General features: G+C 34.0%; 1 protein-coding gene across 1 annotated transcript in view; it reads left to right on the top strand.

Annotated features, from left to right (window-relative positions):
* Positions 1-22,767, top strand: part of LOC136037578 (KICSTOR complex protein SZT2-like) — an 89,341-nt gene that overhangs the window by 49,941 nt on the left and 16,633 nt on the right. Inside the window, exons 13-17 of the mRNA XM_065720299.1 lie at positions 6,495-6,712; positions 8,764-8,939; positions 11,004-11,226; positions 15,689-15,902; positions 22,207-22,504. Of these exons, the coding sequence (XP_065576371.1) occupies positions 6,495-6,712; positions 8,764-8,939; positions 11,004-11,226; positions 15,689-15,902; positions 22,207-22,504 (1,129 nt within the window). The remainder of the gene's footprint in view (positions 1-6,494; positions 6,713-8,763; positions 8,940-11,003; positions 11,227-15,688; positions 15,903-22,206; positions 22,505-22,767) is intronic.

Genomic DNA, 22,767 nt, shown 5'->3' with positions numbered 1-22,767 from the left:
AATAAATATTTTAGCCTTGACCTTTCAGAACTTACAAAAGGAAGTATGTATATCCCAGACCTCTGACATTCCGAACGAGGAAGTAAAATTAACAGAGATTTATCATAGAAATAATTTTTAGAATTTTGGATTTGAAAATGTCATATGCAAACCTTTAATGCTCGTATATCATTTCAATGTAACAAATTTAAGAAAAGGAATAACGTTTTAGTTTCCGAAACATTTGCAAGTTTTAAAGGTTGATGTAAAAAATTTCCAAGTATTCTTATTGCCCTATTTTGTAGTACCTGTAAGGGCTTTATATGCTTCCAAAATATATTAAGATATACAACAGAGCATTAATTCAAATAAAAAGCAATCAGAGAGTGGTAAATTATTTTTAAAATGGTAAAAGGAAAAATACTCTTCACACAATACATCGACCCAATATTTTGAGTAAGTTTTAATATTAAATACTCAATATGATTCTGAAATGACAAAAGGGGACCAATAAAAACTCCTAAATAGCGATAGGATTGGACCCCTACAAATTTTTTGATCACCAACCTGAAGCTCCTGACAAGAAATCTCTCGATTGGCACGTTTTGAACGACCAAAAACCATAAAATTAGTTTTTTTTTTAAATTCGGTACTAGATTATTGGAAACAAATCATCGATTAACCGAGGTAAGACTTATAGTCAGATTTTAGATCAATGTCGATGAACCCCTAGCTTTAACTGTTGTAGCTGTATCATCTGCAAATATAATTGCATGGCTAATATTCTCATGCAAACCTCGTTGAATATCATTAATATAAATCAAAAATAAAAGTGGACCTAATACTGAGCCTTGGGGGACACCAATACCAGTAAGTCTTTTTAAATTAGTCATTTTTCCACCGACATCTACTGTGATTTTCCGTCCACACAGGTATGATTTAATAATTTGCAATCCTTTCCCTCTTATGTCGGAATCTATCATTTTGTCAAGAAGGATTTCATGATTTAAAGTGTCAAATGCTTTTTTACATCATAGAAAACAGTAGCCACATGGAAATCATCACCTAAACAATCATTTATTTCTAATAAAAAAGCTACAACTGCCGGTTCTGTCGAACGGTCTGCCATAAATCCATTGATAATTGGTAAAGAAATTTATTTTATCCAAATTGCTAGAAATCCTTTCTTTTAAAAGTTTTTCAAACACTTTAGATAATGGCGATAAAATTACTTACATCAGATTTATCACCTTGTTTATACAACAGAATTACTCGGCCAATTTCCCATCTACTAAGAAATGTACCTGAATTGATACTCAAATTGAAAATGTGTATAAGTGGGTCAAAAATAACTTCGGCAATGCTCTTTAACAAATTTGTTGATAGTTTATCATGTCCCGCTGAATCACCGTTTTTTATATTGTGGATAATGTGAAGTCTAAAAAACTAACAGGGGCCAGAAATATGCTTGTACATTCATTTGGGGGTAAATATTCTTTATGCGACCTGCAAGGGGACAAATCTATTCCTGCTGAAACAATTGATTGACCAACACTAGCAAAATAATCACTAAACATAGTAACATCTTGCGGTCCTCTAACTTCTACACCATTTATATTAATTAATACCTCAAGATGTGATAACTTTTTATTTTTTCCAGTTTTATCCTTAATTAAATTGCAGGTTTTTCAGGGAGAATCTTTATTGTTAAATGACTTTTCATGACACCTTTTCATTTTCTCTAAGAATCCTTACTAACAGATTCTTATAGTTTTTAAAACCTATTATATTTCTTTCAGTAGGATACTTCATTTTAATTTAATATAAACGTTTTTTTTTTTTTTATAGACCTCAAAAGCGATGCATTTACCCTTAGTTTTCTTGGTGTATACCTCTTTCCTTTCAAATTCCTATACGGGCAAATTCATCAATATTTTCAGTCAATATATTATAAAAGTTATCTAAGGATTGATTTGGATCCATTTCATCAATTAATGAACTCCACCCTAAGTCACCAAGTTCTTCTTTTAATTTTTACAATTTTTTCCCCCAAAGTCTCTTCGCTTTGTTGACTTTTTTTCATTATACGGGAAATTAGCGAAAATTCAGCCATAAGTATGCAGTGATCAGATTAATCATCAGGAATGACCTGTACTAACAGTAATCCATGATATGGCGGACATTCTAAAAACTTCAAAGTGCTACTATCCAGTCTATTCTGATTAGCAAAAACAAGGTTCATTAAGTCAATATTAAAATCTTCCATAACTAGATAAGAAGTATTAAGACTAGCTAATTTATCCAAGAATTTTTCAAAATAATTCCTAAATTCTACCTGACTAGCTGACGGACTACGGTAAATAACTGCGATTAGAATCTTCTCATTATTTGGAAAAAAAAATTCAACAACACAAGGTTCAAATAGCATTAATATATTCATTGGCAAAAAACCTAGTCTTGCACGGGCTGGTATGTAACTTTTAATTAAAACACCAATACCACCTTTCTTTTGCATACTCCTCCCAACATGAAACAATTGATAACCTTCAACATGAATACTTTCAATTGAAAACTCATCTAAAAAAGTTTTGCATAAACTGAATATGTCCGTATCAGATGTCGATAGAAAAGTGTCAATTGTATCCTTTGCAATCTTCCAGCCCCGGCAATTCCAAAACGATATCCTCCTTGTTCTAGAATTTTTCTTTTTCAATCCATTCAAAAATAAATATTGATTTTTTGGTATATTTAATATGCTTCTATTATCTTCATTATCACTAGCTACAATCTTATGGAAAACTGAATGAAACAAAACGGAATCTAGCTCAAATTTTTTTAACCTTAATGATAGAATTCCGTCATTATCTCTATCCATTATCAAATATTACCACCATGTCAAAAATTACCACACCACGACCCATGCGCCCAACAAGCAAAAATGAAAGGTAACACACGCAGAAACAACTAAGAAAAGAAAAGAGAAATTTCTTCATTCTAAGACAAATTCTTTCAATATTCTACCGCGATTCATAAAGACCTCTATGTGCTTCAAAACAAGCAGTAAAAAAAATTAGATCAATAAAAAACAAATAAATCAAGACAAAACATGATTCAACGTTTCCTACTAGTATACTATTACTACTAATAACTCACTGCAGCACCAAGCCGCCTGAGGCTAACAGGGCGCTTTACTATTAGACGATATGATCTATTCCACTGAAGCATCACTGGGAAAACTATGATGTATATGTCTTCGGACGTTCGGAAAGTCGTCAACCTCTTGTATGCTTTAACTAAATGAATATTTTGTAATTGAGCCACAAGCTCTTTTCACAAACAAGTTTGTCTGAATCCCCTTTGATATCCGTGCCTCATATCTAGGAATCTTCCGTAATTTATCCCGTTTCACTAAAATCAGCTTACGTATTTTACGAATTTCGGCTGGTACATCATCACTAATAAACAACTTGCTATTATTTCCATGAAATGTCTTGTCCTTAAGCTTTCTGGCATTTTTTATAATAGAAAACTTGTCGTCTTTTTTATTTAGTTTCACCTTTAAGAATTTACGGTTTCTGTCGTTTTACGAGACTGTAAAATTTACTTCAGGCAATTCTAATCAATGGCGAACAACTTCTGGGAATGAAGTCTTAGCGTTATCAATATCCTCGCAAACTGCATTCCACGTGATGACATTATTTTCTGACTTGCCGGCTTCCAATTTCACAATCTGACACATTGAATCTTCATTTTTTCTTCTTAACTTTATTAATTCATCGATACAAGTTTTTAATTGCAAATTGAGGCAGGACGTTTCATTTTCAATTTTTCCAATTTTCGATTCACTATTAACCATCTTATTTTTAAGAAACAAATGTTCTTCATCCAGATTAACGACCCTTGTAGTAAGAGTACCTAATTGATTGCATAAATTCTCTAATTTATTACCATTTTCTTTTACGACTTCAAGAATTTGCTTAAATCTGCAGCTAGTATTGATCCTTTAACATCCCATTGCATATTAATAGTGTACTAATATCCAAATATCAATACGTATTACTAAATATCCAACAGTTCTTGAAATAATATTTTCATATAAATCCACACTGAAGTCTTAAATGCGGCTTACTGTAACCAGAGCATTGAATGAACGAGAGCAATTCAATCGAATAAATCATGCAAGAAACTAATTAATAAAAAAAACGCAAAATAGTGATTTGCTACAGTTCCTAGTATGTTCCAGATTAGAATTTATGTAAATATACCGATTTGAAACTTTCGACCAAGATTCGCTCTTTACGCTAAAGTTTAACTCTTTCTCTTAAATCTACTTTTTAAAACAGTAAAAAAACTTTAGCGTAAAGAGAGGGGCGTTGAGGAGACAACAATCCCTTTCATACACGGATTAATTTCTGTTCGTTTTAAGTTTTAATGTCGCTCCTTACTTCCAGTTAAAAAACATTTTTTTTATTTAATTTCTGAACGCTTTTGAATAAATGCATGTTTTGATTTTAGCTCTTCGTACATGAATGCTTAAACCGAAATTTGCATATTAATTTTTTTTTTTGCTAAATGGCTTTCTCTTAGTTTTAATCGGACGATTTTGAGAAAAAAGGAGTGGGGGAGGAGGCCTAGTTGACCTTTGATCTTTTGGCCATTTAAAAATGCAACTAGAACTTTTAAATTTTTACGAACGTTTTTATTTGTAAAAAATATACGTAACCTACAAATTAACATATGTAATTTTTTTATTACGTACATGAGGCGGTTTGCCTAATTTTTAATACCTTGCTCTTTACACTAAAGCTTAAATTTTGTCCCAATTCTTTAAGAATGACCCCTGAATCACAAAGGCCGTAGAATAAATAGTCGAAATTACTAAAAATACTTTAGAGTAAATAGCAGGTATTTAGGAGGGGATGAATCCCTCATATGCGTAATAGTTTCTGTTCGTTTTGTTTTAATGCTGCTCCTTACTTTCAGTTGAAAAAACTTTTTCGTATCTATTTTTTCACTGTTTTTTGTTTTAAATAATGCTAGGAAATCCTGTATCCCTTCATGGAAATTCTCTTCTCCTATGACAAATTCCTCCGTGGAAAAATCCTCCCACGTACTCCCCTCCCCGACCAGGAAAAAATTCCCCCGAAAATGTCTGTACACTTCCCTATAACCATTACTATATTTAAACATTGGTCAAAGTTTGTAACTTGCAGCCCCTCCCCCAAGGACTGTGAGGGAGTAAGCTGTCCCCAAAGACAATGCTATTAGGTGTTTTGACTATGCAAACAAAATGGCTATCTCAAAATTTTGATCTGTTGACTTTGGGAAAGAATGAGCGTGGGAAGGGGTCTAGGTGCCCTCCAATTTTTTTAGTCAGTTAAAAACGCCACTAGAACCTTTAATTTCCGTTAGAATGAGCCCTCTCGCAACATTCTAGGACCACTGGGTTGATCGATCACCCCTGGAAAATAAAACACCAACAACAAAAAACAAACAAATAAACACGCACCCGTGATCGGTCTTCTGGCAAAAATACGAAATTCTACATTTTTGTAGATAGGAGCTTGAAAAATTGTACAGTAAGGCTCTCGGATACGCTGAATGTGATGGTGTGACTTCTGTTAAGATTATATGACTGTTAAGGGGGTGTTTCCCTCTATTCTCCCAAATGAGGCAAATTTTCTCTGGCTCGTAGCTTTTGATAAGTAAGACTAAATTTGATGAAACTTATATATTTAAAATCAGCATAAAAATTCGATTCTCTTGATGTATCTATTAGCATCAAAATTCTATTTTTTAGAGTTCCGTTTACTATTGAGCCGGGTCGCTCCTTACTACAGTTCATTACCACGAACTGTTTGATCAATCTTCAAATCATCTGTGTAATTCAGGTAACATTTCTACCCCATTCACTCCGTCAGTTGGAGTTCAATCCTCTGACATGTTACCTGGAATACTCTGCCTAAGTTAGTTAAAAAGTGTCATGGGGATAGGTCTAGCTAAAACAAATTGCAAAAAAAAAATGACTTTCGAGTAATTACTTTTCATTTGCTTTCCTTTTTTATGCCCCTTATTGGGGAACTTTTCATGGACCATACTGGAACCGTGTGCTGGTAATGTTTTTTACCATGGTATTTCTCTGTAGCTTGGTGTATGGTTTGTGTTGACTGGATAACAGTTTATCGTTCTTTTTTTATGTTATTATTTTTTCAATCCTATTGTATTTTTGTTCTCTTTTTCTCTCACTGTACACCCGGCCATTGAGCCTTACGCTGGGAATAGGATGTTTCTTTATTTTTGGTTGAATAAATGAACTCTGAACTCTGGAAAATAGACAAGATGGCAAAATCCTAATAATTGAGCAATATTATATGCAATATTTTCTTAAAAGCGACTTTCTTGCAATACAAAAAGTGCATTTTGGGCAGTATTTTCAATATTTTATGAGGATTCCCCTTCATTTTAACTAAGTTGATGAATGAATGCCACTAATTTGCCAGTTTTTATTCTTTTAGAAATTTTCCAAAGGGTTGAAGCTCTCTGGAAATCTGCTATCACTACGGATTTAACTGTATCGGAAGATGTTATTCAAAGCCTGCTATTACATGGGAGAGTCATTCACTATTGTTATACCCCATTTTTGTTTCTTCCAAAATGGAGAATGCAGGTGGCAGCTACACGCGATCCCTACTTGGCCACTTTGTATGCTGACGAACTTATTGAACAAGGGCCTGTGAGTATTTTGATTTTGATCGTTTGTCTGAGTTTGTATGAAAATACAAGTGGCAGCTACAAGGAATCCTTTCATGACGTCTTTGCATGATGGCTAACTTATTAAAGAGTGGCCTATAAGTGTTGTTAGTTTTTAATCTTTGGATGATTATGTTTTAAAATACAGGCAATGACTACACTGGCTCCCTACGTGACTACTTAGTTGTACGTATTTTTTTCCTTTTTATGTATTTCCAAGATTATTTTCAATACTTACGAATTTTTTTTAAAAACACAGAATTATTCTCCCTTAAGTTTTAGAAACGAATCTATAAATCCTAATCCGTTTATCCATTATCCGTTTATCCGAATAAATCCAGTTATCTGTTTGGCTAATCTATCGACCCAAGAAATTGGAATCTAAGTTTTGTCATCTAATTTAATATTGACAAAGGCAGTGAATTATAATTTTGGACGAATATTACTACGAGATCTGTTAAAACAAATCAAGATCTGCTTTAATAAAAGGGATTAAGAGACAAAATACGATGTCTAAAAAAAATAAGTAAAGAATAAATATACGAAGCAGGCATCTCAAACATTTTTCGGTAGTTAAGCTGGAACTTACAACTGGACTGGAATTGACTGGGTCAAGCATTTAAGGATTCATTTAAAAGATTGTATTGGGTGCTGCTGTTTTCTAAACACATTAAAAGGCAAGATGTTTGTCCTAGTTCAAAAACGAAATGTAGAACGTTGTCTACAAAATTTGACTCATTAAACAAATTTTCGACATTACGAATATTCATTAGACTTTTTACGTTGCAAAAAAAAATATTCAAATTAAAAGACAGTTTATAAATTTATATCTCTCTTGAGAAACATAATAAATTGGCCCATTGACTCAAAGGGGGAGGGCTCGGGACCTTCCTCTGGAATATAGTTTACCTAGATTAGCAGCTGCTTTTCAACTATAGGTTTGGAATTATCTTTTATTTAGTTCACTCAGTCTCCCTCTGAAACGGTAAGCTGCCTAAAAATTTAAAGCGTCTCTTAATCCAATTTGTTTAAGGAAAACTTATTTGGTTTCAAGATTTAAAATTAAAGAGTCATTGGAATTAACTGTGATTAAGGTAGATAATTTTTATTTTAAGTCTGAGAATATTCTCTCTGTGCATAACTTTTTCCCTTTTTCCAGAATTTAAATAAGCTATTTTGTTTAGCTATTTATTTAAGTCTATTTTACATTTTTAATTTCATGTTTGGTTTGTTGAAGCATTTTTTTTTGCAATTTCGTTTACGTATTTTATGTACTCCTTGATTTAAGGGAAATAATTAAATAAGCGGACAAATTCCTATTGCGAAACCATGAGTGTGTCTGAGTGCTTCTTCTCTTTAATTAAGGTCGTAAGTTTAAGTTCCATCTCTGGGTGGCGGAACAGGAGTATTTCCCAGTGTGTCTGCCCCAGGTAGCCAAATGCTGCGATGAGTTTTAGTAGCAATTGTGTCGTCAACAAGTAAAGTACATTACAATTGTAAAATCCATCGGACTTGAAAGCTCATAAAAAACTGATTTTGGTATTCAAGACTTTTCAATCAGGGAAACAGGGGTCCAGTTGCCAATTTTCCTAAAGATTTTAACAGCGACATCGCTTTGACTGCGCCAACATGTAGCTCCTACCTAGTAAGCTGGGTTTTCTACAGCATACATCTGTTGTCTTTTCGCTGATCCCTTCAAAAAATTTCAGCTATTTTAAGCAAACCAAAAAACATAATTGTTGACGGCAAGATCTGTATTGTATCACTGTGTACCAAGTTTAATACATGTGCCTAGCCCAAAAGTAGCGAGATTTGTTACATTGTTTAAAAATTGCCTCGCGGTCTTTAGTGACTTGTCCTGCGAAGCTGAAAATTTAATAGCCCAATCGGTGGAAAATAGCCCAATCTGGCAACACAGACTGGCTCTTGGTAGCTAAACGCTGCAATTAGTTTTTAGTAGGAATTAAGTCGCCAATAGGTAAATTATATTACACTTGTAAAATCTATTGGACTTGGAAGCTTTTCTCTTTGCAGCGTTCCCGTGCCAGTTCTGGCTCTCAAAGTGAATGTGGCGCAGCTGGCCGACGAATGACGGATGATAAATGGCACGACACCTTATGTGTTGCATTCGTTCAAGACTATGTCTATTACTTAGAGCATGTACTGGGATTTACGCGTATGGATATTCAACAGAGGCCACCAAGCAAAAGGTAAAATATATAAAGTCCTTAGAACCTAGATTTTTTTTGATTTTTTTTTTTATTTAAAAATCCATCATCAACCATTCGGCGCTATACCTTCAACTTTGGGTGTTAAAGCATTTTCCCTAAACATTTAGGGAAACCATCGAAATACATAAACATAATTAATCATCAAAAGACATAAACAAGACATAAAAAGACAAAATTAATCATAAACCAAAAGATATAAACTCATAGACATACTTTTCGGACCCTTCGACCAGAAATAACATTTTTTTATAAGTATATAAGGCTTTGTATATGCACAGACAATGGGACAGCGAAGAATTTTGTATATTCGCAAGTTTTACGTAGTTAAAAACATGGGGACGTGAAGCGCCCCCACCAACTAGGCGTTGGCGTGGCGTGAAGTGCCACACCAGCAGTTGTGACGCCACAATTCAGTTCAAATTTTTTCAGTTTTATCACAAAAGAGTGCGCGGAGCTAAATCTTGAGATTAATTGGAACAAGTGGAAGGTAGCACGCTTTGACTCGCTAAAAAGGGATGTTATGGAACCAAAGGTTCTATTCCCTCTAACAAACAGTATGAAGATCCTTGGAGTTACTTTCTCCAATGACTTCAGCTTTGCCGCACATATCGAAAACGTCGTTAAAAGTGCAAACGCTAGCCTACAGACTTTAAACGGAATGCGTAGGTTCAGTGCGAACACAGACAGTATTGAATATGCATACCTAACGTACGCCTGCCCCATTCTGAAATATGCGTGCCCTGTTTGGGTGCCCTCAGCACTTAGAACAGTGTATCTTTATCAGGAGTTTGAATCGGTTCAGAAGCGAATCGGTTCAGAAGAATCGATCATCTTGGGCCGCCGTGAAATCCCCTACGAAAAGGCTCTGGAAGTGCTAGGACTGCCGTCACTCCAAAACCGGTGCGAAACTCTGATACTGAGTTTTGAAAAGTTCTTGCTTTCTAAATCTCAGCACCGTGACATTATACCTGTTCAACCTCTATGATCAAGAACGAGAAAGCAAGATAAGTTAGTTCCCATTAAAGCAAGAACAAACCGATATGGTAATTCTTTCGTCCCGGTTTTCGTCGATATGTACAATAAGAGCTAATGTTTATAGTTTTAGTTTGATTTTGAATATGTTGTACAAAAAAGCGCAAATCAGCGATAGCTGCCAAGTTTTTGCTATTAAACCTGTCTATTACTACTACTACTAATACTTTGTAATTTTTGAAGATTTATTAATAAAATAGAGGGCGCAGTAAATAAATGAAAATGAAAATGATTAATAAATTATTCATTAATCTATAATATAAACTAAATAATAATAATCGAACTAATTAATCTAAAACAATTAGTAATAGCTAAATAATTTGAATAATACATCAAAAAACAAGTTATCAATTAGTTAATAAATTGAAAATAATTCTATTAAAAAAAATGAAAATTTTGTTAAAATTAGGCTAGAAAATTTTATGGGAGACAGAAGGGGGGGGATAATCAATATTAGCTCCCGGGCACAAAAGAAGCCTGAAATGCTACCGTTGAGACTCCGGTCATACCCGTTTGCGGTGGGTAAAACTTTCATATCTTGCCCCAAGGGCTGTAGGGGGAGGGTGTCATCCCCAGTTACATAGTTATTGGACCTTTCAACTATGCTGAAGAAGATGGTTGTCTCAAAGTTTTGTGGAAAAAAATCTTTTTTGTGGAAAAAGGTGCATGTTAGGGGGGTCGTTGCCGGCCAGTCACTTTTAAGTCTTAAAAGAGCTCTAGAACTTTCAATTTTCTATCGAATGAGCCCCTTTCGAAATTTCTACGATAACTCCTTTTATACGAAGTTCCTTTTTGAAAAAATAAATAAATAATACATCGTGTCCGTTTTGTTCTTTACTTAGGCTATGCTATTAGTATTATTTGCAAAATATGTGATTTTTCTATTGGAAAGTAATAACAAAAAAAGAAATTCAAAGCACTAATATTGGTTAAATGTCACATAAATTTTCGCTTTTCTTTTAGTTTCGTTTAGTTTATTTAGTTTTAAGATATCCATAATTTTCCTTTTAGTTTTGGGGATGTAATATCTTCTCGCGTCTCTGACAAAGTGGAATCTTCAAAGCCTGGAAGGTCCAAAGGAAAAGTTGGCGGAGGGCCAATATACCTCAAGAAATCCTTACAAGCTGGAATCATCATTTGTGAGATTGAAGTCAAGTCCCCATTCTTTTCAACTAAACTTATAATATTTGAATCGAGTCGTTTCAAAGGAAGTCGGCCATTTGTAAACTTCAATGTGAGTAGTATTTTCTGTATATTTTCTATACAAGTAAGGTACCTCTTATCATCATTTTACCGTTCCAGCGGTGCTATCCTATGGGCAAAATTTATTTTGAAAATATCGGTGTACGATTCAGATTTTATATATATATATATATATATATATATATATATATATATATATATATATATATATATATATATATATATATATATATATATATATATATATATATATATATTTTAATTTATTTTGAAAATATTTGAAAAAATACTTTTCAACTAAACTTATAATATTTGAATCTAGTCGTTTCAAAGGAAGCCGGCTATTTGTAAACTTCACTGTGAGTTGTATTTTCTGTATATTTCCTATATAAGTAAGGTACTTTTATCGTCATTCTACGGTTCCAGCGGCGCTATATTGGCAAAATTTATTTTGAAAATACCGGTGCACAATTCAGATTTAATATTATTTTTTGCCATATTCGGTGGTATTTTTAGGCTGGGACTGGTAGGTGGTACGTGTAGTATCGACTTTAAGTAATATGTTTTTAGATTAGAATCTATAAATTTTCAAAACGTCCATGCGTAAACATTATGATATTGTATACGTAACGAATCTTAGTTGACCATAAATCACACTATCTTCATTTAAAGCCAATGCCAGGTTTTATCAAACAGTTTCTGGGGATTTTATATTCAATGGAAAATTATATTGTAAAAAATGCTAATTGATGATGTGACAGATGTATCCCATCATTGGTGTACAGTTTTATCAATAATTGAGTTTTCCACCCTGCTTTAATAGGACTTCATGCTATAAAGGCAGTGTTGCCAACGCTTCGGAAGAAAAAGTACCGCAAAACGCCCTAAAATTGTAACACTGATAGTTATATTGGCAAAATTTATTTAGAAAATACCGGTGTATAATTCAGATTTTATATCATTTTGTCCTCATGTCTGGTTGTATTTTTTTGGCTGGGACCGGTAGGTGGTTCGTGTAGTATCGACTTTGAATAATATAAAGGTGATAATTTTTTTAGATTAGAATCTGTCAAAACGTCCAATGCGTAAACATTATAATATTGTATACGTAACGAATTTTAGTTGATTATAAATCACGCTATCTTTATTTAAAGTCAACACCACGTTTTACCAAACAATTTCTGGGAATTTTATATTCAGTGGGCAAATATATTTTAGGAAAATTTTATTGATGATGTGTCAGATGCATTCCATTATTGGTGTTCAGTTCTGTTAATAATTGAGTTTTCCACCCTGCTATAAAGCCCATGCTTATAGGAGTTGGACACTCTAGCCTTTAGAGTAGGTGCTTCACTGATAAAATCTACTTACGTAACTAGAAAGATGGCGATATTGCTTACATGGGAGTTTCTTAGTTTGCAAAATGTCCAATTGTTGTGGGTAACCGGCTAACTTACCGTATTTCGAGCAGTAGGTTGTATGAAATATGTGGTTCAATCCCGCTTTCTAGGGCTATAATGAAAGAAAGGTTGAGATGGCTAGGCCACGTTCTGTGGATGAAGGATGACAGATTGCCGAAGAGTGTCCTTTTTGGCCAACTGTCTGGTGCTACACGGAAAGCAGGTCGTCCTCGTCTGGGTTGGGAGGATGTCATAAATAAAGATTTGAAGGAAATAGGAACTTCCTGGGAAGGTGTAAAGAGGGAGTCCTTAAATAGATTAGGTTGGAGGAGGAGCGTGCGTAGCTGTGTTGGCCCCAGGCAGCTTGGTGCTACAGTGAGTTAGTAGTAGTAGTAGTAGTAGTAGAAAATATCCAATACGTGAACTTTACAGTGTCGCATACTTCATGAATTTTAATTGACTAAAAGTTTGACCATGTTAGTACGTAGCGGCAGCGAATACATTACGACTCCTAATCAAAATCGCCATATTTACTTTAGATATACCGGTTGCGAGTCTAAAGTGGCAACTGCAGAAGGTATTTGCAAAAATTGAAGAATAGAGATCCAATTCTCTTCCGCTCAAATAGTGTGAAAAACCTAAGCAGACTATGTCAACTACATCTTGGAGAACTTAGAGATCATCTGATAGCAGAATAATGTCATCCGCGCTACAGAGGCATCTGGCATGAATGTAGGGATCGATCAGGAACGGAGGGATATTTTTAGTAACGTTTCGGATGGCATTATTAAAAAGACCTGGAATAAGCACAGAGCCTTGTTTTACACCTTTCCAATTAGTGATGGGGCTCCTGGCTTCCCAGGTGCACCCATATGGAGGCATTATCATACCAATTCTGTAAGAGACCGATGAGAAAAGGGTTTATTCTACTTCTCAACAGGGAAAGAATAGTCTGTGAACTAACAATGGAATCGAACGCCTTTGAAATGTTGAATGCACACACATAATGATCCTTTTTTAGCATCCGAAAGCGGGCTAAAATAGCCGAAAAGTTGCGTGCGCGCACCCTACCATTCACAGAGTCCTAACTGGTTGTCTCCGTGGTCACACCTTGTGTTGATATCTTGGTAAATCAGCTATTCAAAAAGCTTACCCATAGTGGAGTAAATGGTAATTGGTTAGTGCGATTTACAAACCTTCGGGTTTTGCCCTTCTTTAAGACACAGGTAACATTCAAAGGCGCAGTTGGAAAATATTTACAACCAGAAATAACAGTGATACATATTGTATAAGAAATAGGATGGTAGATGGAAGGTGCTCAGTTTTTACCCCATCTATTCTGGGGCTTTAACAGGTTTCATTAGACAATTTTGGGTCTGGACAGCTGAAGGTGTAAAAACGACAAAATTCTTCCGGTGGTCAGGTTTTGACATATGGCGAAGGAGAACACGTTTTCATGTTTAATGGTAGCTTCAACTTGGGGAGAATCATCGGAGAAAAGCGAGGAAAAATCTTTTTCCCATGCAGCAACATCGATTGGGTTAGATTGTGAAGATGAACTTGGCATCAGCTTCGAAGCTCTCTTCCAAATCTAATGGTCGTAGGTGGTTTTGAACCCAACCGAAATCTTTGTCTGGCTAGTAAAAACATAACAGGTACATAGGTACATCTCTGCGAACTCGGACTGACGTTTTGGCGGATTCTGCGGATATGCATAATTTTCTTACGTGAAGTGAAGTTAGGTTAAGTATAATTTTTCAGATTTAATTAAGTCGTTTCACACTAGATTAACGTAAAAATACTTCTAATCTTCATAAGTATTGTCTAAAATCAGCATAAACATCATGAGCAAGACTTTTTTATTTTTATTTCACGGTTATTTTTTATCTCACGTGTCACTATTTGAACCTGTCTATTTTCCCAACAGTGGAGAGCTTTATGGAATTTATGTCAATGTTGTTTCCTATTTATTCTTTTTATATTTACTGATTTGTCATATACGACGATATCTCAAAACTTCTTTATTGAGCATCTCACCTTTGGGAAGCATATAACCTATACCGCGTCACTTTTTAAGATTTTTGAAGAGTGTGTGATGCAATCAAAGTAATTCTCTATTATTTTGCAGCAGAGACTAAGGGGGGGGGGATCGAGAAGAGGAGGAGGCTTGAAAGAAAAAAGAGAGGCAGATAGATAAAGAGAGAGTGGGATACCTCAAGCAGCCAACAGCCAACAGAGTACTCTATATATGACCGATTGAGCTATATGGGAGAAACTTCTGCGATGTAACATAGATTTTTATTTTTTTTTTATTTATTTTTTTTTTTTTTATTTTTTTTTTACAGAAGCTCTCTGATTATTGTGATGAAATAAAAGTGATACTGCAGCCTTTCGCGCGAGAGAGACCGAGTTATATGGAATAAAGACAATATAGAGAGTAAGAAATGGATGGATGGCACGAGAGGGAGAGAGAAAGATAGATTACAACCCTAAACAGATATCAGTGTACCCCGTTGATGAGATAACGGACTATATTATGAAAGTATATGTCACGTAACGTGTTTTTTAAAGTTTTTCTTAGCAAGCCAAGAAAAAGTTCATTTACAAATTGTCTTTGGTATTGGGAAACATACGAAGATTTTCGAAGGGGGGATTTTCTACGGAGCAATATTTATGGGAATAATTTTTCTTGGGAAGAGAGTCTCCATAAAGAGCGCAAGAAGCTAGGGCTGAACAAAGAAAGCTCCCTCATATACAGAATAATTTATGTCCGTTTCAAGTTTTAATAGGCTACTACTCCTTACTTTCAGTTGAAAAAACTTGTTTTTTTTAATTTAATTCTCTTAAAGAAACAAACAATTCCTTCGTGATATATTTAACATCCTCTATTGACTTTTTCTACTGGTCAAACCTTTTCATCTTCTCGTTGACATTCCATCGAATTAGCTTTCACTTTCTATTTACTTTCTTATTATTATTATATAATTTGTATTGTGTTTTCTTAGCACTGTAATCTTAGCTAACAGTGTACCGTGTTGATGAGATAACGGAGTATATTATGAAAGTATTTGTGACGCAATGTTTTTTTTTTAGGTTTTTCAGAAGTTTGCTGATGAATGTGACCAGATAAAAGTGCTGCTTCATGTTCATTCTTTCGCGTATGATTATCATCTGCGATGTGTTCAAATGTATGCCAACGGAAAACAGTCTCCTATCAAACAGGGATATCATCTCATAAGCTTTTTGGATGACTTCACCAAGTACTATAACAAAGGACCAAACTTTGCAAGGAATCTAGTTTATGCAGGTACATAATTTGTTCTTGACTGCCAAGTTGTCTAATCTTAATAAAAAATGAACTAAAAAATTTTGGCTAATCCTAACGAAAAATAGACTAAAAATGTTGGCTAATCCTAATGAAAAATGAACTAAGGGCCAAACTTTGCAAGAAATCTAGTTTATTCAGGTACATAATTTTGTTCTTGACAGAAGAGCTGGATAATCCTAGTGAAAAATGAACTAAAAAAGTTGGCTAATCCTAATACAAAATGAACTATAAAAATGTTGGCTAATCCTAATGAAAAATGAACTAAGGACCAAACTTTGCAAGGAATCTAGTTTATGCAGGTACATAATTTTGTTCTTGACAGACAAGTTGGCTAATCCTATTGAAAAATGAACCAAAAAAGTTGGCTAATCCAAATGAAAAGTCAACTTAAAAATGTTGGCTAATCCTAATGAAAAATGAACTAAGGACCGAACTTTGCAAGGAATCTAGTTTATGTAGGTACATAATTTTGCTCTTGACAGACGAGTTGGCTAATCCTTGTGAAAAATAAACTAAAAAAGTTTGCTAATCCTAATGAAAAATGAACACAAAAATGTTGGCTAATCCTAATGAAAAATGAACTAAGGACCAAACTTTGCAAGGAGTTCAGTTAATACAGGTACATAATTTTGTTCTTGACAGATAAGCTGGCTAATCCTAATGAAAAATGAACTAAAAAAGGTTGGCTAATCCTAATGAAAAATGAAATAAAAATGTTGGCTAATCCTAATGAAAAATGGACTAAGGTCCAAACTTTGCAAGAAATCTAGTTTATGCAGGTGCATAATTTTGTTCTTGACAGACTAGTAAAAAAAAAAAAAAAAAAAAAAAAAAAAAAAAAAAAAAAAAAAAAAAAAAAAAAAAAAAAAAAAAAAAAAAAAAAAACACTTGAGGCATTGAAAAATTGCAAAGTTAAGAATTTTTAAATTATGCGATTCCTGAAAATATCAGATATTCTCTATCATTTAATAGAGTAAAATTCTATTTTTCATTACATAGATTTAACCTTTCTTAATTGATTGCCTTTGTATAATTTGTATTTGTTTTAGGAATTACTTAATTGTGACGGTTCTTCTTTTTATTTATCAGATCCGGTGCCAAATTTTGACTAATTTTGATTTGGTAAAGTTAAGGACATGGTTGTTCATTTCTTCTGTAAAAATTACTTGGCATTCAACTTAAAAATAACAATTTAGATTGCAGTGGCTAAATACGTTGCTTATATCTATTCGGGCTAAAATTGTTGTTTTACTGCTCAAAATTGCAGAAATTACAGCACAAAAACAGCCTCATTGCTGTGATATGATCTCGCTCGTCACTTAAATTCTAATACAGGAAGCAGCCCGATATTAAATTCTAGAGTTTAAGTTACATTGGATTAGCACCGAACCTTTCTGAGATTAAATTAAAAAAAAATATATCGAGCGATATTGAAACTTAAGGTATACAGATTTTCCTTTTGAGGGTGCTATTTTCTCTCTCACACTTTACTCTTTAAGCTAATTTTTTGCTGGTGCTTCGCTGACAGCACTTTTTGTCTAAAAAGGGTACTACAACTTTAAAGTTTTGGATGAATCATATCATTCCTAATGTTCCACGAATCACTTTATCGAAGCGTTTGCCCCTGAAAAAAAATAAATACGCATGCTTGACCCCTTCTTATAAAAAAGCGAAGTTGTGTATATTTACAGCTAATGACTTGAAACTACTGATCTAGGTCTCTTAGACATGATATGAACTGAGTAATTTTCACCACATTTTTGTGGAAAAATCTCTTCCTTAAAAGTATGTAAATTGCTAATGCTAATAACCTTTTATTGATAAATTTAAAATCAGTGAATCTTGCACATTTGGAATCAGCATTAACATCAAATTCCTTTCATATATTTATCTTTATTAATTCCCCGCGGGGAATTCTCCCGCGTGAAATCCCCTAATTTATGACAGAAGTGTCACGAATTTAGCAACCATTAAAATAAGAACTTACTTCTCTAACTTGGTATAGACAGTCTTGTGGGATACCCATCCTGATTGCAAAGTATTGCTTACCACCAGTGACCTTGAATAGAGGTATAATCTCGCCTGATTCTTCCATAGAATTCATTCGTTATTAATTCCCCGCGGGAAATTCCCCTACGTGAAATCCCCTAATTTGTGACAGAAGTGTAACGCATTTAGCAACCATTAAAATAAGAACTTACTTCTCTAACTTGGTCTAGGCATTCTTGTGGAATACCCATCCTAATTGCAATGTTCAACGCGTAACTAAAGTCTTGTTTACCATTAACGACCTTGAATAAGGGTATAATCTCGCCTGATTCTTCCACAGAAGTCATCCTCTAGAAAAAGAGCAGTTATAAATAAAAGAATTTCTTGATGTTCCAAAGACAGTGAAACTGAAATCTGGGGAATTCCCCATGGGGAATTTATAGTTATTAAAATCAAATTCCTTTCATGTATTTATCGTTAATAATTCCCCGTGGGGAATTCCCCTACGTGAAATCCCCTAATTTATGACAAAAGCATATCGTTATTAAAATCAATTTCCTTTCATGTATTTATCGTATTTAAAGTTTTGCTATTAATTACCAGGAATTGTTTGATAAGAATATGATATTGCGTTTTTAAAGTCGCTTTTGAATATGGTGTATTGGCTTGTCTTAATTGGAAATAACGGTAAAAAGGATAATAGTGTTGACTCTAGGATAATATTGTGAATGCAGTGAACAGTGTTAGTAACGCTAAAGCTGAACAACACTAGAATAATTTCTTAAACCACAATGGCCTTTCATAACAAAAACAAAGAAAACGACCAAAAATAGGGTTTTTAAAGGCCGAATGAAAATACTGAAGAAAACACAGAAAGCGAATATTTCGAGAGAACAACCGCCTCTCTGCTTCAGTGCGAACAAAATAATAATGTCAAGAAAAAAACGAAAATTGTGAATAACTCACTTTATTGTTGTTAGATATTTGATTTTAATTCTTTTAATTTTTGGTCTTTTATTGAATTTTATGAATTTTTAAGGCGGTTTTTTTCATTGGCTTTGTTTTACTTTCCGCACTTGTTTTTTTGTTTTTTGGTTTTTTCCTTGATCTTATTTGTTTGTATGTGCTGAAGAAGAGAGGCGGTTGTTCTCTCGAAACATTCGCTTTTTCTGTTTTCTTTAGTATTTTCATTTGGCCTTTGAAAACCCTATTTTTGGTCGTTTTCTTTCTTTATGCTGAACAACACTCTTTTTTCACTTCAATATCATTAAAAATGGATTCTATACCTTATAGAATTGCTCTATCTCGTCCAATATAAACTTTTTTGGTTTGTGTGGTCACACTGTTTAGAATTAATTGGGTGGTCTTGCCATAACTTTTAGAGCTTGGATTATAAGCGATCTGAATAAACGGCAGAAATATAAAAGCCGACACTTACTTTCCTGGAAATCTTAGAAAAATCTTGAAACTTCTCTTGTTTTATGGCGGAAATAGATATAATTATTTTTAGAGAATCTTTTATCATTAGAAAGTGCAATTGTTTTCGATCGAACGGAGCAGAATTTTCTTTTAAAATTCGGGGCAGCATTGTCCCTAAAAACGTTCTAATATACCTGATAGGAAAATGTCCAAAATCACCTCAAAAGAAATGTCATTTGTCTCAGTTTGACCGCTCTTCGAATTTTCTATGGTGCAACCTGCTTTGATTGAAAATTGTGCCGACAGAATTTCATTGTCTTTTCAGTCAAATTTCGTAATCAAATCACAAATTCTCAATAGGTTTCAACGATAAGTAGTCCCCTGGGAGAATTTACGAATGGACTTTTTGCCTTTGAGGCAGTCAGCCGACGTCGAGGCTCATGTTTCAAGTGTCGAATCCCCGCTTACAGGTTCGGAAAGGGTTTTGGTTTGAAGGAGAAGATTACAATGATAACTGCTAATGGAAAGCCAATATTACATGAAGAAAAATAAAGTGAGGTTTACCCTTGGAAACTTATGTCTAACTTCCATAATGTCTAAAATCCGTACAGCCCTTATTAAATTGAAGTGAGACGGGGTTAAGAACCCTTTTATTGGGTCTTGATTTTCACTGAGTACATTTGCAGGGGCGTAATAGTTTCATAAAAGAAGTGACGACCGTGTATTATTCCAGGATATGTAGGCCAAAATATGACCTGACATAATTTTAGACCCAACATATTTCCTGTGTTGAAAATATGCACTATTTTAGTATATATGCTACCAAAATGGGGTTATGCTTTTAAGTAGCACTCTCATATTACCCAGTGAGCTAGTCTAGCCTACGGTCTAGGCTCCTCAAGGCTCAATGAGTGTATTCGTACCTATTTTTTTTACTGCAATAACTTTTTCGAGGAAAAAGTATAGTTTACTTAAATTTTGGAATAATCTATTATGTAATTCTCTTAAACTAAAATAATCTTAAGTAAGGAAATGCAAGTATATAAATATGCAATGAAAGAAACAACAGCTTTAGAAATAACAGCCCCCAGTATTATGTTTAAGACGTCTGTCACGCACCTATCTTAGGTTATATGACTATCTACCTTAGTTCTGCCCTAGGAATGACGCATGGACGGATGATAGACAGACCTATCTATTAACAAATAAACTGACATCATTTTTAAACAATCCTAATAAGGGCTTATGCCAAATTTGCCAAGGTCAAGGACAAATCGAATCGAACAATTATTTATGTTTAAGACGTCTGTCACGCACCTATCTTAGGTTATATGACTATCTACCTTACTTCTGCCCTAGGAATGACGCATGGACGGATGATAGATAGACCTATCTATTAAGAAATAAACTGAAATCATTTTTATACGATCCTTATAAGGGCTTATGCCAGATTTGCCGAGGTCGAGGGCAAATCGGATCGAACAATCGGACTATCTGCCTTGGCTTTCTCTTCAATTACACCTCGACCGAATCTGATGATTTTGAATTTAAATCAAGTAGTTATGGGCATCAAGCCATGGCTAAATGTAAAAAAGGCGAAGACAGATAGTCGAGTGAGTGAGAGGCAAATCTGGCATAAGTCCTTATTAAGATTGTATAAATATGATTTCAGTTTCAATAACATTTTGCGTTTCAAAAAGATTTCAATCTATTTAGATGACTAAACAAGTACGCCTCCACCGAGTCTGTTGATTTTGAACTGAAATCAAGTAGTTGTGGGCATCAAGCCACGGCTAATTGTAGAAAAAGCCAAGACAGATAGTCCAGTGAGTTAGACGCAAATCCATTTGAATTTTTAAATTCCGTGGATCTTTCAGGGTTTCCACCACACGTGCTACAACTAAAAATACGCGTACCAATAATACTGTTAAGAAATATCAACCCACCAAAGCTTTGCAATGGCACGCGACTTGCCGTAAAAAAAACAATGGAAAACGTAATAGAGGCCACAATCTTGACAGGGCCTTTTGAGGGCGAGGCTGTTCTTATTCCTCGCATTCCCATGATTCCAACGGATCTGTCTTTTCAATTTAAAAGATTGCAATTCCCAATTCGATTAGCATTTGCAATCACCATCAACAAAGCTCAAGGTCAATCATTAGAAAAAAGTGGTATAGATCTTAATACTGATTGTTTTTCCCATGGACAATTGTACGTTGCATGTTCGAGGGTCGGTAAACCTGACAATCTATTTATATGCAGCGACAATTGGACAGCGAAGAATGTTGTATATTCGCAAGTTTTACGCAGTTAATTTGTATTGTATCTATCTATCTATCTATCTATATAAAAACGTTCTGTGTGTATGCATGTTTGTTTGTTTGTTTGTAAAAAGAGCGTTTGCATATGACGTCATTATAAGTACATAAGGCTTTGTATATGCACAGACAATGGGAAAGCCAAGAATGTTGTATATTCGCAAGTTTTACGTAGTTCAAAACACAGCTTATTTTTTGGTTGAATTTAAGAAAAATTTATAGTATTAATCGCACTGTTATTCCACAAACCCAATATGATCAGCAAAAAGATTTCTTTTTTTTGTTGGTTTGTCATCTATATAACAATAAAAAAAAGAGCCCATAAACTTCCTAATTTTACATATTTATTAATAATTTCATAAGTATAATTGAATGTAACTGAATTATAATATTATTTATTTATAATCATTTGAACGCTAATAAACAAATTTGTTTGTTTTTTGTCTATTTGCCATAATAATAATGATAAAAATTTAGTCCGTAAACTTCCCAGCTTAACATACTTTTGAAAAAGTTTATTTATAATTTCTGCTTGTTTAATCTATTTATAACCATAGGGACATTAATATTCGACGAACCATCGCTCGCTGCACGCCAACTATACGACTATATTTTGGACCACGAACGGAATTACGGCTTCAAAGTCTTACGGATGTCTCCTCTTGACGCCAATGGAGAAACTGAATACATTCTTGTAAGGACGTTGACTAATGTGGCCTTTAGGAGTATGCATGAGCAGCGTAATGTACCAGATTATGATGCTACATTCATCGTCTCATTTTCTCGGTCGGAGGCCTCATCGCGATCACCACATATTCTTGAACTAAAATTCTATGTCATCCTTGTTACACGAAGGTGAGCAATTTTTGTTTCTTGAATTATTTCTTAAAGACCTAATTGGATTAAGAGACCTTTTCTAGGGTATTTTTTCAATTCTCTTTATGGGCTCTTAAGCTCAACTTCGACGCAAGTCAGTAAACGTTGTCAATTGAAAATATTAATAAATTAAAAATATTAATAAAATATTAATATTAAACGTTGTCGGTTGATATTGAATTCCAGATGATATTTCTGATTAAAGTTATTTCTATAGAGTTTTTGTTGTAAATTCCTGTGAA

Source organism: Artemia franciscana, chromosome 17, assembly GCF_032884065.1.
Source record: "Artemia franciscana chromosome 17, ASM3288406v1, whole genome shotgun sequence".
In the NCBI taxonomy this organism is placed as follows: Eukaryota; Metazoa; Arthropoda; class Branchiopoda; order Anostraca; family Artemiidae; genus Artemia; species Artemia franciscana.
The sequence above is the reverse complement of the archived record's forward strand: the minus strand, read 5'-3'. Positions and strand labels throughout refer to the sequence as shown.